This window comes from Myzus persicae, unplaced genomic scaffold (assembly GCF_001856785.1).
Source record: "Myzus persicae strain clone G006 unplaced genomic scaffold, MPER_G0061.0, whole genome shotgun sequence".
Taxonomy (NCBI): Eukaryota; Metazoa; Arthropoda; class Insecta; order Hemiptera; family Aphididae; genus Myzus; species Myzus persicae.
The window spans coordinates 363,884-379,109 of NW_019100825.1; the positions used below are offsets into that span (position 1 = coordinate 363,884).

Here is a 15,226-nt window from a genome sequence, read left to right on the forward strand (position 1 = left end):
GTTAGTATTTTCATTAGGATTTATTTAAATATGTGACATACATAAGAAATAGTATATTTTAAAATTCTAAGTGGCGGTGAAAGTTTTTCTTAGAAAAATATTATGGGCAGCACTACATTGTTTGTAAACTGTAAAATGTATATTGTACATAATGTGTTGGTCTAACATATTTTTTTTTTATTGTCATTTGTGCCCGAAGACACTTTTTAAATAGAAAAATGTTTTCGATCTTCATTTTCGAGGGTGGTTTCTGGTAGAAAATTAAATCTAACTGGTATTTTGAAGAGTAAAAAATAAAAAAAATCTTTTTACTAATTGCTATGAAATTCCTCAGTTACAAAAATATGTAGCAAACTACTCTATAATTAAAAATCCATCAACATATTAAATTTTAACACCTGAGGTTTTAAAATTTAGTACAAAATTCACCGTATGTTTTCTTGCTAGAATTCAAAGAGAAAGTTAAAGTGCAATTCCACATACATTTTATATGTGCTTCGAAGTTCGAATTTTGGTGACATTGGATATTCAAACTTATAAAATTATTACTATTTTTGTTGCTTAATGATATTTATTCCAAAAATAAATTATGCTTAGAAATTGAAAACATTCAACTATTATTTAGACAATTATTTTCTAAACATAATGCGATTTCCATAATATTCAGACTAATCAAAATAATCTATTTTAAGCATTTGAAACTGTGGAAACTTTGAATTTCCTTTAATGTTGATACAATTATTTTTTGATTTATAGTTGAAAAAATGTTGCCAAGTATTGTAAATTTAAAAGAGGGATTTTCGAATTAGTTATTTTGTTGTATTTAAAAATAAATAATAATTTGTAGGGACTCAATACTTTTCACCTTACGTATATTATTATTTACTACGTACACAATGAAAGTTGTAAAATGCTTAGATTAATTTTAAGTTATTTATATTACAAACAAAATCACACCGTTGTTATGATTATTACTATCTAAAACTAACTAAACATAGTTCAACCTACCACGTATTACTGGTAGAAAAATAAATAACTAATAGGCAATAGCTATAGATATATAAGACTGTCGGTCTTCCCTAAGTAGTTTTTCGTACGCAATGATTTAATTCTAATTTAACAGTTATTATACAATGAACTCAATGGTGAGATAGGTACACTTGATACTTGATACCTACCAACTACCTAATTAGTATGCATCAGAATGTCTTCCCCGAATTTTCATTCTTATAGTTAGTGTTATTTTCAAAGAAATTCATTAGTAATTAATGTACAATTATATAATATAAATTATGATAGATTGCAAAAATCATACAATTATATAAAATAATAACTGAGTTTATTTAAATATTATTTATTTATAATTAACACACGATTATCCAGTGTGGATATATTTTAAATGTAAAACCATTTTTAGAGTATTTGCATTGATTATTTTTACTATCAAAAAAAAAAATTAATTTTATTTAAGTTATATTATACTAATATGCTTAAATAGTAAATTTTGTTAAAATTGCCTATTTAATACTCCTTTAAAACTGATTATGTTGTATGACATCATTATTTGTAGATTCTAAACGGAGCTAATACGTACTTTGTTCACAATGCCAGTATTTTATAAATACTTTATAAGGCATAAAAAAATCACAAATTGTTTCATGAATTTCATTTCAAACTGAAACATAGTAATAATTAGAAGTATTTAGAACACTGAATACATTTTTGATGTGTCGAGACTTGAAAATTAGTCTCATAAAAGTTGTTCGTTTCATTAAATTGGTTTTCTTGGATAACATAATACATAATTAGATAAATCAATTAATGCATATTGTGCATAAAGAAAAAATAATGATAATTCATCTTTGATGGTTTATGATGTTTGCCGTGTAGTTTAATATGAGAACCAGATTTAAATGTTGCTTTATTAGCAATATTTTAAATGTTCTAAATCAGAGATAGGTAGTTATTATTAAAGGGTACTGAACAACACATTCGTTGCGTATCCAGTACATTCAAGCATTTTTGAATATTAATAATTTATCCGTATCTAATATTATGTGGACGAACAGTGAGTTTTGACATTTTTTTAACCTAACTAAAAGGTATAACTGTATAAGTTGTGGATCACCTTGTTCTGGATTTGTTAATAACCTGGTCAAAATAATACCTGAGCATAATACTTTACATAAAATCTTATTGGAGGAAATTAACTATAAAAATCTCTGCTAAACATTCCAATAGTTAAAAGAAAAGTTTCAGCATTGTATATTATTAATAATATAAGTCTATGCGGTTTATTTATTACATTACATAGCCAGGAAAATTAAGTTATCGGGTATCCATAAGTTCTGTTGTACCTATTAGATAAATATATTAGATTTTTTCTAAGACAAATATTAATAAAGAATTATAATTATTAATGTATATACACGATTGATAATAATAAATATGATTGAATAAAATATGGTTAGCACCCTTTTTTACTTGATAACCATAACTCATAAGTGATGTACCTAGCTGAATACTAAAGTGTTATTAAAATTGTGTTTATCGACGATTTTATCTACTTTCCTACTACAGATAATTTGTTTTTTTTTAAATAAATAAAGAAGTTGCAATAAAGTAATAGCAATAAGTAGTGGTAATTGTTATTTAAAACCTAACATCAGTTTTTTATTAAACATTTTTATTATTTTATTTACTCAAATACTGCCTATAGCCTATATTATAATGTACCTATTATAAATTATATTAATATAATATGTAAAGTATACCAGCTACCTAAATAAGATATTTTAAAATAAAAGTAATACGTTTATTTTTAAATGTGTACCTATATTTTTTAAACATTGAAGATTGCTTATTAAATTAGTTTAATCAGAAATCGAACACTGGATCAGCTATTATGAAGTTAGTTAAACTACAATTTGTCTTAAGGCAGTGAAATTGGCCTACCTATATACTATAGGTACTATTGGCACTCAATAATATAAAATATTCTAAAAAGTGGTTTTCCAAACTCTAAAACTACCTCTAAGATTGGAAATTGCTATGATATATTAAAGTCTTCAGTTTCACACGAAGGTAGTATTGTGCTTGCACTATTTTCCTTGTAGGTAATTATTAGATGTGAATCATAAAATGCATACTTTTGTGAGGGACACTACTTTTGTGTGTTTTGTGCTTTACTATTTGTCTATATCGTATATAGCCGTATTATAGGTACAGTACGTACTTAGAGAATTAGAAAATTTTGCTTTCTTCTGTACCTATAAGTCTTTAAACATTTCCATTTTGTATTTTTTTGTGTATCCGTACGTAATAGCTTGGCAGAAAAAATTATTTTCAATCTATTTTACAATAATTATGAATTATTATGTCAGCGGTTAACCTCAGTAGAGGAACATATCAAGTAAGTACCTCTTTTTGTGTAGCTTATACTTCTGATTTTTGTTATTTATCTACCCAATTATTAGTATTGACCAACGGTATATTTATACATTTATACCTATCGATATTATTTGTATTGCCTGATAATAGGTACATCAAGAAATCGTTATGTAATAGGCACGCTAAGACACACAAAAAATAGTAGTTTATTCATTATTTAAATTAATTTAAGAAATTAAATTGTTATGAATAAAAATTAATCAATTAATAATCAAGTCATCTACAGGGTTCTAATGTTTTTTTTTAAATGAAATCCTGATTAGTTCTTAATTTATATTCTCCTTCTTCTATCTCAATTTTATCAAATACTTTTTCTTCTAACATTAATGAATTGAAAATATTAAAGTTAATAATTTTTAAATATATGTGTACCTCCTTCTATAAAAGAAGAATATATTTACTATTGGAGACTTTTTAATTATTATTAGTATAACGAATGTCCGACCCCAACGTGTATAGAACACTATAAGTACACCGATATGGTGTCAAGTAACTGGAAACAAATGAAAAATATTATAAATTATAATATAATTATTAAAATCGTGCTAAGAGGATGCTACCTATACATTTGTTGTCTCCTTCTTACACACATACGACACAGACAATTTTCGTTCACTATATTCAATAATGTGCTGCTAGTTTTAATAATAGAGTGAATTGACCTATTATCAAACTTTTAGGTAAGAACATTATCTATGTGTAAGTTTGGGCTTCTATTCGATATTTTCATTTTAAAGTGAGTTATGGGCATTTTTAATTTGTGATGCTTCACATATTCATATCTTACTTGAAAATGAAAATACCGAAAATTCGTCATCGTTTAAACACAGATAATGTTCTTGCTCAAATGTTTAATCATGTATTCATATAACACCAAATATATTCTTTAAATATCTTATAATCTAACTATAAACATACGAATATTAAACTTAATATTAATTTAAGTACCTAGGTATAATAAACCTTTATTAGATGTATAATTGTTTAGTGTTTACACTGTCACACCGGGTTGCTACTGTTGCGAGAGTTGAAGGATTCGAGTTTAAGTTCAGTGTTAACTAATAAATAGTAAATATATTTTAAAGTTTGAACATTTAAAAAGGTTTTAGAAGCATTAAACTGCATTAAAATTCGTATAATACGTATATTATGTTATAAATTTATAATCTCAAAGTTTAACTCAAGAATTGAGAAGTTAAAGAGAACATTTTATTCTCTTTATAACCCTCAGTCGACGAGCAAATAGGTATCGATAATAACCTATTGAGAATGTGTACGAGTTTATGATGTACAAATATGTTACGTATTACATGTATACATCATAGTTGTCGTTCGTCGATATGGTTTATTGTAATAGTATGGTATTGTTGTCGGAGCCGTGAGCGTGAATACAATGCGTAAAAAAAGATGATCATAGTTAGAATGAAAAGACAAAAAGAAAATCTGACGACGTGTACCTGCAGGCTACAGTTGAGTACATTTGTGTAGTGTTAGGCTCGAAACGTGGACGACCGGAGTAAAAAGAATCTCTGTTTGGAGGCCCTGAGTAATATTTTAATAACATTATTATTATTACAACTACCTGTACACATACATAATATTATTGTACACGATAATATATAACAGGTGTGGACATAGGCGGGCGGTGAACCCGAGGTTGAGAATAATAATTCTTCGTGTTTTAACTGGAATCCGTTAAAATACGAAAACCACCTGTATGCGCACGATCGTCTTGGCGGTTGTACATGTACGTGTAGGTCGTAGTCGAGATAAAAAAAATAGTATTTAGGTAGGAGGTACGCACCGCAGACGCCGCGACTTATCCCACCATGGTCTACCACTACTCCCGTCTCCAAAACTCGGCCCGTCTCTCCGCTCATTCTTTTTGTTTATTATTTTCTCTGTCGTAAATACTAAATTGTCGTAATGCTGTATTCTGAATTGCAGTCAGTATATCCATGATACGCACCGTCGTTTGTACGCGCGTTCCCGCCAGACTAGTTTACAGTGCACCTATATTTTTTATAGTTTCACATACCTATCTACCGTATTAAACAGAAAATAGTATTGATAACCGTGAATCGGTTAACTATGATTTCTAATAAATCGTTAACATCGTATTATATTCGTTCGCATTTTTGACCAGAGTACGGCATTATAATAATAATAATTTGTATTATATTATACCTGCATAAACATCATCGCCTTCACGATATTGTCACGTAAATCGGCATTGGTCATCGGTGTGGATGAAGGTGAGGAGGAGGTACACGCAAGCATCAGGTATATTATACGCTGTCGGTTGTCCTTCCTAGCGCGCGTGCGCGTGCAGTGTGCACGCCCGTCAACGGAACGCGCAGTGTTGTGAGTCGTCACCGGCAACCGCTGTACTCGGGCAGTTCGTGTGTTGCGTACGTATTCGTAACAGGTGTGGAACACGTCTTCCACGATTCTTTATCGTCCGCTGCTGACGGAATTTGGAGAGAGTCGTTAACGGGTAATGTTTGTATATTTTATTATATTAATATATTAAATTCGTATATCCCTGCAGTTCGATTTTACCATTTTGTTGTAACCGGTGACGATTATTACTGTTATACACTTATACCTAATGCAAACCGCAAGCATATTCATTTTTTAGACTTCTCTCCCCTCTCTTCCACACGACCCCACCCTGCTACGCTAGCGTGATTTACCCTGTACAATTTAGTACATTGACAAGATTTTGTTTTTATTCTTCTATAACCGATCAAGAACAGTTTAGTTAATATTATATATTGCGTTATCGTGCTGCAGAAACAATAGCAATGGCGCCAAAAATGTCAGTGATTCAGGCGAATACATTATTACTGTTGCTCGATGTACGTCTATACGATCCACGATACACCACCACACCATGTGAAATATATGCGATTCCCTTTGTTATGGAACTCAATTGAGTAGTTAAACTGTGTTACACTCACGCATCTTGTATTCAATTGACGCAATACTAATTTTACAACGTTATCACCGCGAACAACATTAAAATCTCTAAACGAAACCACGTACGCGACCTACCTAGCTAGAGCCTATTGGCTAACGCCTACAATGATAGTATGCACTATACAAATGAGTCGTATTTTGGTAATAATGTTACCTTATCTATAGATATTCTTTAACTATTAGGTAAATCTTATATACATAATTATCATACACCTTACATTTTTAATTTATTTTATAATAAGTGCTTCGTCTGAATAATTATACAAACATTATTATAGGGACCAAGTCTCGTCGAATTTTATTTACGGGAGTATACGCCTCTGAGCTGGAGCCCGGCCAATAGAGGATACAACCTTATCATTTTTTTTAATAAGCCATTCTAAATTTTTAACCACTAACTAAGTTAATGTGTCAAACTTGTGAATTTAAAAAAATTGCAGTATAGTATTATCTTAAAAGGTTTCGTATGTTGTTTAAATAGATACTATTCTTAACAATAAGTGCCTCTATTATGTCTGCAGTGTTTGGTGCACACCTGTTCGTCATCAGCTCCTCCTTCGTTACTATACCTACTATTATCAATGTCGTGGACTTGTAGACGATTTCTGGTTTTGTTTACGTCGAAAATCGTCGTCGTTACTACGCGCGAACTCGAAGTAGGGCCTCTCTTTCAGAGCGAGTATACTTGCTTACTCTTCGACAAGGTGCGGTAGGGCAAGACATCGCCATGTCCGTCCCGCAGCAGTTTTTTTTTGCGGGAAACCTAAAAGCGTCATCCTGCATCTCGTATTCTCGTTGTTATTACAGCTTTGAGCGGACGTCGTATCCACGTGTGCCGACTCCGTCTAACTAACGCATAAGTGCATAACATATATTATGTCTAATACTCTAATGTTCTCGTATATTATATATATTATAATATCAAATTTTACGTTAAGTAGTATCCATTTTATTCAGTTATTTTTAATATTTGAATTGTGAATTTAAAAGCAGGCACTTACCTATATTACCTATAGAAAACTTAATAGGATTTTTTTATATTGTAATTTTGAAACAAGTTTTGAGCATTTTAAAATATACAAATGTCCTACATAATATTCTTAGTTCCTACCTTTAAATTTGAGAATAGGTCTAAATTGTTATCAAAAACAGAGTCAAATGTAAAATGTTCTATCTTATGTATAAGACGTGAATATGTATGTTAGACGGAGTCAACGCAGGTGGGTACGACGTCCTCTTAGGGTGAAATAATAAGACAGTAGGATGCATGGCGAAAGAAAATAATAATAAGTCAAAAATCATTACTTTTTGGGAATTTAAAAGTATATTTCTATAGTCGACTTTAGACTACAATTGATATAAAATGGAAAGGCTTTTTAGTGGCAGCACTGGTCCTGAATAGAGGATATTAATATTGATATTAATATTAATTAAGCTGAGGATGATGATAATAGATATATTATTTATTGTAATGGTACCTGTTCGTATTTTGGTAATGATAATTGATAAAAACTACATAAAGATAGATTATTACCCTATTAAGTACAGTATATTATTAAAAAGTACTATATATAATATCGACGAAATTAATTATTTACAAGTTACAAATTACAATTGTCATTTAGGGTCAATTAGTATAACTTATAAATTATAAGTAAATTATAGGTGTTTCTGTTTCACCACACTTGTGCAAGTACCTATACTTTTCTTTTATTCGATGTTCCCCATTATGTGAAGAGTCAACCAATCATATTTATAAATTATAACCAACTGCCCAGAGTCAACAATTCCAAACGCTACCCACATTTAATAAAGTTATTAATTAATAATTATTATATCAATGTATTCTTAACAGGACACTGTTTATATCATTACAGAGTGCTGTGACTCTGTATCATTGTTGTGTCCTCAATCATTGTCCTCATTATCTTTGTTTTAACGAATGAATTCTATGTTTTTCATATTAATTGCAATACAGACGCTTCATTCTGCATTCAATCATATTAACATGATTGATACATCTATTATTATGATGTGTGACATTTTTCTTCAAATTCGATGTTTTATAAGGTTCTGACAAATTGTCACGCACTCGCATTTCATTTTTCTTCATACTTGTTTCCGGGGCCGAAATTAACTAACACCGACACCGCGTTGTTTTGTTCCTTATGTACATTGCACATGGGTGTGTCGTCTATTTAATAATGATATACAAATGTAGAGATCGTCCGCCGTTACTTACACGGACATAACAATAATATTAATTATGTGTTAACCAACACCCACTTATATCATTAAACATTAGCCAATAACTATTGCTCTTACAGTTCAGTGCGAAAAACTATACAACGCTTACAAATGCCATTCATCAGATTCGTTGTCAATATTTTAAAGGCAATTCATATAATATTTTAGTCGAAACAAATTATATGAAATTACAGGCTAATGTAGACAAAAAAAATGCGTGTACTACTGATTAGATATAGAAATATAAATTTAGGAAATAAAGTTAACTTATTTATAAAAATTAATTTTATGAAGTTTTGTCAATTCAATTATTAATTCTATAATAATAGGTATCAAAAATATTTTATAGTAATGAATTGTATTTATTTACCAATGAGAACTTTTTAATTTTAATTTTAAGCATTCGTACTATTATAATATATATTGAAATATTATAAAAATTTAGTTTTGAACTACTATTACAATGTCCAGTACCAACTACTAGTTTACTGCAGCCCTACTATATCGTCTATAAGGCATGTATTCTGGCATATTACACAACCGTCGCAGTTACCTATTTATTTGTTTCAATATTGATAAATAATAATAGGTATAGTTGGGTACTTGTCTGAAAACAATTTCATACAACAACTTACTGTCGTCTCTAGCTGTAATTATTAATTATACGTGGTAGTCTTACCTACTTATGGTTATTATGCCAATATGTTATGACTTAATGAAGTATGACTCATGAAGAGTCGTGCGTGCAAACTGACTACTATACGGTATGCTTGTACATGCAGTTTGTTTACAATTTTTGAGTTGTGCTATTTAATTTCGTTGTATTTCGTTGATATAATGTTCCATCGAAAACTTCCTTCACATACTTTGTGGACGTATAAATACCATAATGTTACCATGGAAACTAACGTCATTGTATAATTGATAATTTACTTTAAAAAAATATATAACTACCTTCTGAAGTCTGTAGTTGTACATCCTACTATTAAAAATATTACCTTTATTCTTTCTTCAAATTATTTTATCATTGTTAAAATATAAAATATAGCAATAATTATTACTCTTTAAAACCATGTGGAAAGTTAATGTCATTACTCGTTTTGTTGTGCAGGTTCAAAACTCTTTGGAGGAGTATGATACTTGTGTACCAGAAGCCAATAATTCTAAGCAAACCTCGATTGATTTGTGTCATCATTGTACGTCGTCAAAACATCCAGTGGCCAAAGATTTACTCTCAATAATTACCAAATTACATTTTAAGGTCAGTTTCAATTATTACAAAAATTTGTATTGATCTTTTCTAATAATTGTTTAATATTATGTATAGACCCTTTTAGAAGTACATGATAAAATAGCGTTGAAGAGACTGAAGAAAACATTAGATACCTTTGATTTACCTCCAACTCCCCCTTCACCACCTCAACAGCAGAACGGAACCAAAATGTCTACACAAACGTACAAAGTAATTGGATTGCGAAAAAAACCAGATGAACCATTGGTGAGTGTTGGCCACCTATTTAAAATTGTTTTACCCGGTTATGTTTGGTTAGGTCAACAAATCCTACATCCATATAGTCAATACTATAAACTATAGATTAATACTAGAGTTAATTCACAGAGTTAAGTCTCAAATTATTTATCATTTATTATTTGTCGATAATTATTTTCTTAAAATATATACATTTATTTTCACTTCAACCAAAGTAAATATAATAAATAAGTATGTGTTTAGAATAAGACATTTAATCTATTCTTTATTATATATAACATTTAAATAATTTTATGTATTCAAATATTACGGATGATGTTCTCATTTTAGCTATATTAAAATAAATTTAAATATAGATCGATAAGGTGTAATAGGTAATTGTCAAGTTTGCAATTTTGGTTTTACATGTATTCAATTTTATGTGTTTTATGAATGAATGAGTGAGGTAGAGTGAGGGAGAACAAATGAGTGTGAGACTGCTTTCTAGTTATAAACCTATAAATAAAATTAAAGATAATGTATATATTTTATACAATACTTATATACAAAAATATAAAATGCAAATCTCTTTATACAGGGTTTAACTGTTGAACAAGACGAAAATGGAAATCTTATAGTAGCAAGAATATTAGCTGGAGGAACAATTGATAAACAAGGATTATTGAAAAAAGGAGATGTCATATTAGAAGTAAATGGTGAAAGAGTTGAAAGTCCTGAAGATTTATTGAATGAAGTTAGCCGTAGCAAAGATACGTTACAGTTTCGAATTGCTCCTGGATTTTCCCAAAAGAATACAATTCAAACACAACAAGTAAGCTTAATAATGATTCTCATTTGTTCATACCAACTACTAACTTAAATTTATTTGTAGTGCTATATGCGAGCATTGTTTGATTATGACCCAATGGAAGACACTTTAATTCCTTGCAAAGAAATCGGTCTAACATTTAAACACGGAGACATTCTTCAGGTTAGCTCTATACATAGTGTGTTTATAAAATCTGATTATTTTTATTGCAATATAATAGTATTTATATCATGATTTTAAATAACAAAATTATTAATAAGTAAAAATTATTGTTAGAAAACTAAATGATCAATATGTTTTTTTATGTGTAAAAATAGGTTTTGGATCAAAAAGATCCCAACTGGTGGCAAGCAAAGAAAGTTGGCGATAATGAACTTCCGGGGTTAATACCATCTCAAGAATTGGAAGAAAGAAGAAAAGCGTTTGTAGCTCCAGAAGCAGACTATGTTCATAAAACTAGTATTTGTGGAACTAGGGTAATCTATAAATATAACTATTTCTATAAATATTTCAATATTATATATAAACCATAAACTATATATATATTAAACTATAATTATTAAATATTATAATATTATAAGATTATATTATATAATAGAATATATATTATTATTTATTAAATTATATTTAATAACTATAAATTAATTGTATAGAGTTGTTAAATATTATGTTATATTTAAATGTTCAATCTTATAATATTAATGAAAAATGTACTTTAGATTTCTAAAAAGAAATGTAAGAAAATGTATCAATCAAAATGGAATGGTGAATTTGATAAAGCAGAATTAATACTGTATGAAGAAGTTACTAAAATGCCTCCTTTTAAGAGACGCACGCTTGCAATAATAGGCACAACGGGTGTGGGAAGACGTACACTGAAAGGTCGTCTCATAAACAGTGACCCTCAAAGATTTGCAGGAGTTATACCATGTAAATACAGTTTTAAAATAGATTTACCCTTAAATTATGATTTGACAATTTGAGGTCATTAAAGAAGTTATTGAAATGATTTCATATTATTTGTATATGATTTTTTGAATTTTAGACACAACACGACCACAAAGAGAATTGGAAGAAAATGGTCAAAATTATTGGTTTACTGATCGTGAACAAATGGAACATGATATCCGAGAACATAAATTTTTGGAATATGGTGAAAATGGTGGTAATTTATATGGCACAAATTTGGATTCTATCCGTGACGTCATTAATCAAGGAAAAATGTGTGTCTTGGACTGCAGTCCAGTGGTATGTATAATATATGTTCTTGATTTACTTGTTTTAAATATAAATTCATAAAATTCAAGTAATTTATTGTTATATTTATGTTAATTACTATTGAAACAATATGTTTTAGGCTTTAAAAATGCTCCACAATTCTTCAGAATTTATGCCATATGTAATTTTCATAGCAGCACCTGGTGTTGAGGTAATGAAAAGCCTATACGATTATTCCAGAAACCTTGGTTATTCCACTCGTACATTGACGGTAAGTAGAAAGTGTGTAAAAGTATAAAGAGATTTATATATATACCTTTTCTTAAATCTACCTGTAGTATGACTTATATTAACTTATGTGATTATATTAATATTATAGAACCTATATATTATTTTTATTTTATTAATTTAGTTTGATCGCCAAAGTTCCATTAGATATAGTTCTAGAAGAGCCCGTACATTAGAATCGCTTGCATCAATTTATGAGGTAACTATAATTTAAATCAATAAATAACCAGAATTAAACTAGACTGAGGGAATAATTTTATAATTTTAAGTAGTTAGATCTTCTTTTAATAAAGTTGTTTTAATGTTTTATCCTTTTGCTAAGATTTGCTGAGTATTAAAAAAATACCATTTCATGTTTAAGTTTAAAATTAACTGAATTACATTTAGTGTGACTACCTTCTGATTTAAAATCTAACATTAAAAATGTTGGTTTTAAATCATAATAATGCTTTTAGTTACAGTACAGATAGTAATAATATTAGAAGTATAATTATTTTTGTGTTCTAAAATTCACTTTAATAAAATATATATTGAATTATTCCAACACCAACAGAAGTATTTGTTATAATTGTTCCTACAGACTTTATTATCCAGTGTAGGGCACATTGGTACTATTTGTGTGCCCACAACTTTTGAGCTTTTCTAAATTTATGTATAGTAGATAATACATAAATGTTTAATGTTTATACATATTTATTTATTTTATATACTATACAGAATTGCATGTGTAGGCACTAATACATTTTTAACTCTCTTCTAAGCTTTAAGATGGTAGAATAATAAAATAAATTTTAGTTAGGTTAGGATAGTAAATGATTTAAATTGTAGACAAATATTGATATGATTAATCTAATGATACATTTAATACATTGAATATTAAAACATATTTTGTTTCATTGTTGGTTAAGATTTAAATATGTAATATCATATTCTCAATGAAAAACTATAAAACTTGTTACAAGTTAGTATTGTACCTACCCTTTGAAACATCCCAAATCATTGATAAAAATACTTTTCCAGGGTATGTGTTGATAATAATATTTTAAAAACAAATTTACTGAAAAAATTATAAATATTTAGGCTATGAAAACATTTAGTAAATAAAGTATAGAATTTTTTTAAATTGCATTAAATTGTTTTAGGAAGATGATGTAAAGAAGTCATTGGAAGAAAGCGCATGTTTACAACGTATGTATGAAAAGTACATCGACCTAGTTATAGTTAATGAAGATTTTGATATGACATTCCGTAAAGTTGTTGAAGCCTTGGAAATCATATCTAATGAACATCAATGGGTGCCTGTGAATTGGGTATATTAAGATTAAAAAATGTTTCGTCCCTGTTATTTTTTAATTAGTTGATATTATAATAAATTCATGATGTATAACCTTTTTCATGCCTATATCACAAGACACTATACAATCATAAGTTTGAAAGAATTTAACTTTTAGACTAAAGTTTGTAATAGCATTTTTCTGTGTTAATTTAGTTTTTATTATTAAATAAGCATACAATTGTATTTACTAAATAATTTGCTTACTTGATTATTGTTAAGTTCCTGCAATTAATCATAACATTGATTTAATATGATTGTGAATATGTATTCCGTCCTTTTTTTTACTTATTATAATTGACAATTTTTTTTTGTAATGGCAATAAATTATATACACAATGAATCAATGGAATTCATTATATATATTTTTTTTCAATTTAATAGAAAATTAATTTTTTTATAGTTATTATACTAAATAAATTTACAACTTATTAGGAATTATATAAAAAAATATATATTTTATATTGTCTACAAAATATCTATTGAATTTGATTTAAAAACTGTTAAAAATTTAAACATTTTAAAATACTAAATTTAATTTACTCCAGATTATGTACACAACTGAATTAGTATAGAAAAATTACTTGTCATTTTTTTTTTACAATTTTTATAAATTGCCTTAGTTTTTTCGTAAAATCAAACTATAAAACTATTTAAAAATTGATCTTTACTCAGAACTGTCAAGTAATTGGAGATTAAATAAAGTGTACTTTAAAATTGTATAAGCTTACAGGTTAGGGAGTTTGAAGCAGACTTTAGTTAGGTAAGATAAATAAACCGACTTATGATAAATTGAACAGTTCTGAAATCAGTTAGTAATTTCTTAAAGTTTAAATATTTTACCTTATTTCAAATTTTGTAATTGATTTTATAACCAGTAGGTATCAATATGAATTAAGAATAAATGGTATATAACCTATTGGATATTTACTGGAAAAGTAATTTATTTTTCATGTCAAACCAAACTCTATGGTACTATTTTTAATTTAAGAATTAATTATTTTACCAATAAAATTGTTTATTTTTTCTTTAAAGTTGCAAAAAATTAAAAAAATTATTTTTTTTTTGCGAAAGAAAATATTAGAACTGAATATTGTGTTCATTATTCATTAAATAGTAAAATAACTAATTATATTTATATATTTTATTGTTATAATAGTGTGTATGTACCTAACAATCAATTTTATTTGTTAATTAAATAATTTTTTCTACATTAATAAATGCACACATGTACATTGAAAATTTGCCATTTTATTCAGCTTTGCACTATTACTATTTTGTATCGAGTGTTATGAATATAATAATATATTATGTACTTTTTTTCACGAGCATAAATTTTTACCCACAAATTTTTACACGCAATGTATTTAAATATAATACAAATATTGTGCAATCAATATGTGTAGCTATT

General features: G+C 27.9%; 1 protein-coding gene across 2 annotated transcripts in view; it reads left to right on the forward strand.

The window, feature by feature from the left end:
• The window catches only part of LOC111026311 (MAGUK p55 subfamily member 6), a 37,632-nt gene extending 23,465 nt beyond the window's left edge, over positions 1–14,167 (forward strand). For both annotated transcript variants that reach the window (XM_022304366.1, XM_022304367.1), the window contains exons 3-12: positions 9,791–9,940; positions 10,007–10,177; positions 10,746–10,979; positions 11,040–11,138; positions 11,294–11,452; positions 11,696–11,906; positions 12,022–12,224; positions 12,334–12,465; positions 12,607–12,681; positions 13,625–14,167. In XM_022304366.1, coding sequence (XP_022160058.1) covers positions 9,791–9,940; positions 10,007–10,177; positions 10,746–10,979; positions 11,040–11,138; positions 11,294–11,452; positions 11,696–11,906; positions 12,022–12,224; positions 12,334–12,465; positions 12,607–12,681; positions 13,625–13,801 — 1,611 coding nt within the window. In that variant the 3' untranslated portion in view covers positions 13,802–14,167. The remainder of the gene's footprint in view (positions 1–9,790; positions 9,941–10,006; positions 10,178–10,745; positions 10,980–11,039; positions 11,139–11,293; positions 11,453–11,695; positions 11,907–12,021; positions 12,225–12,333; positions 12,466–12,606; positions 12,682–13,624) is intronic.
• The last annotated feature ends 1,059 nt before the right edge of the window (positions 14,168–15,226 follow it).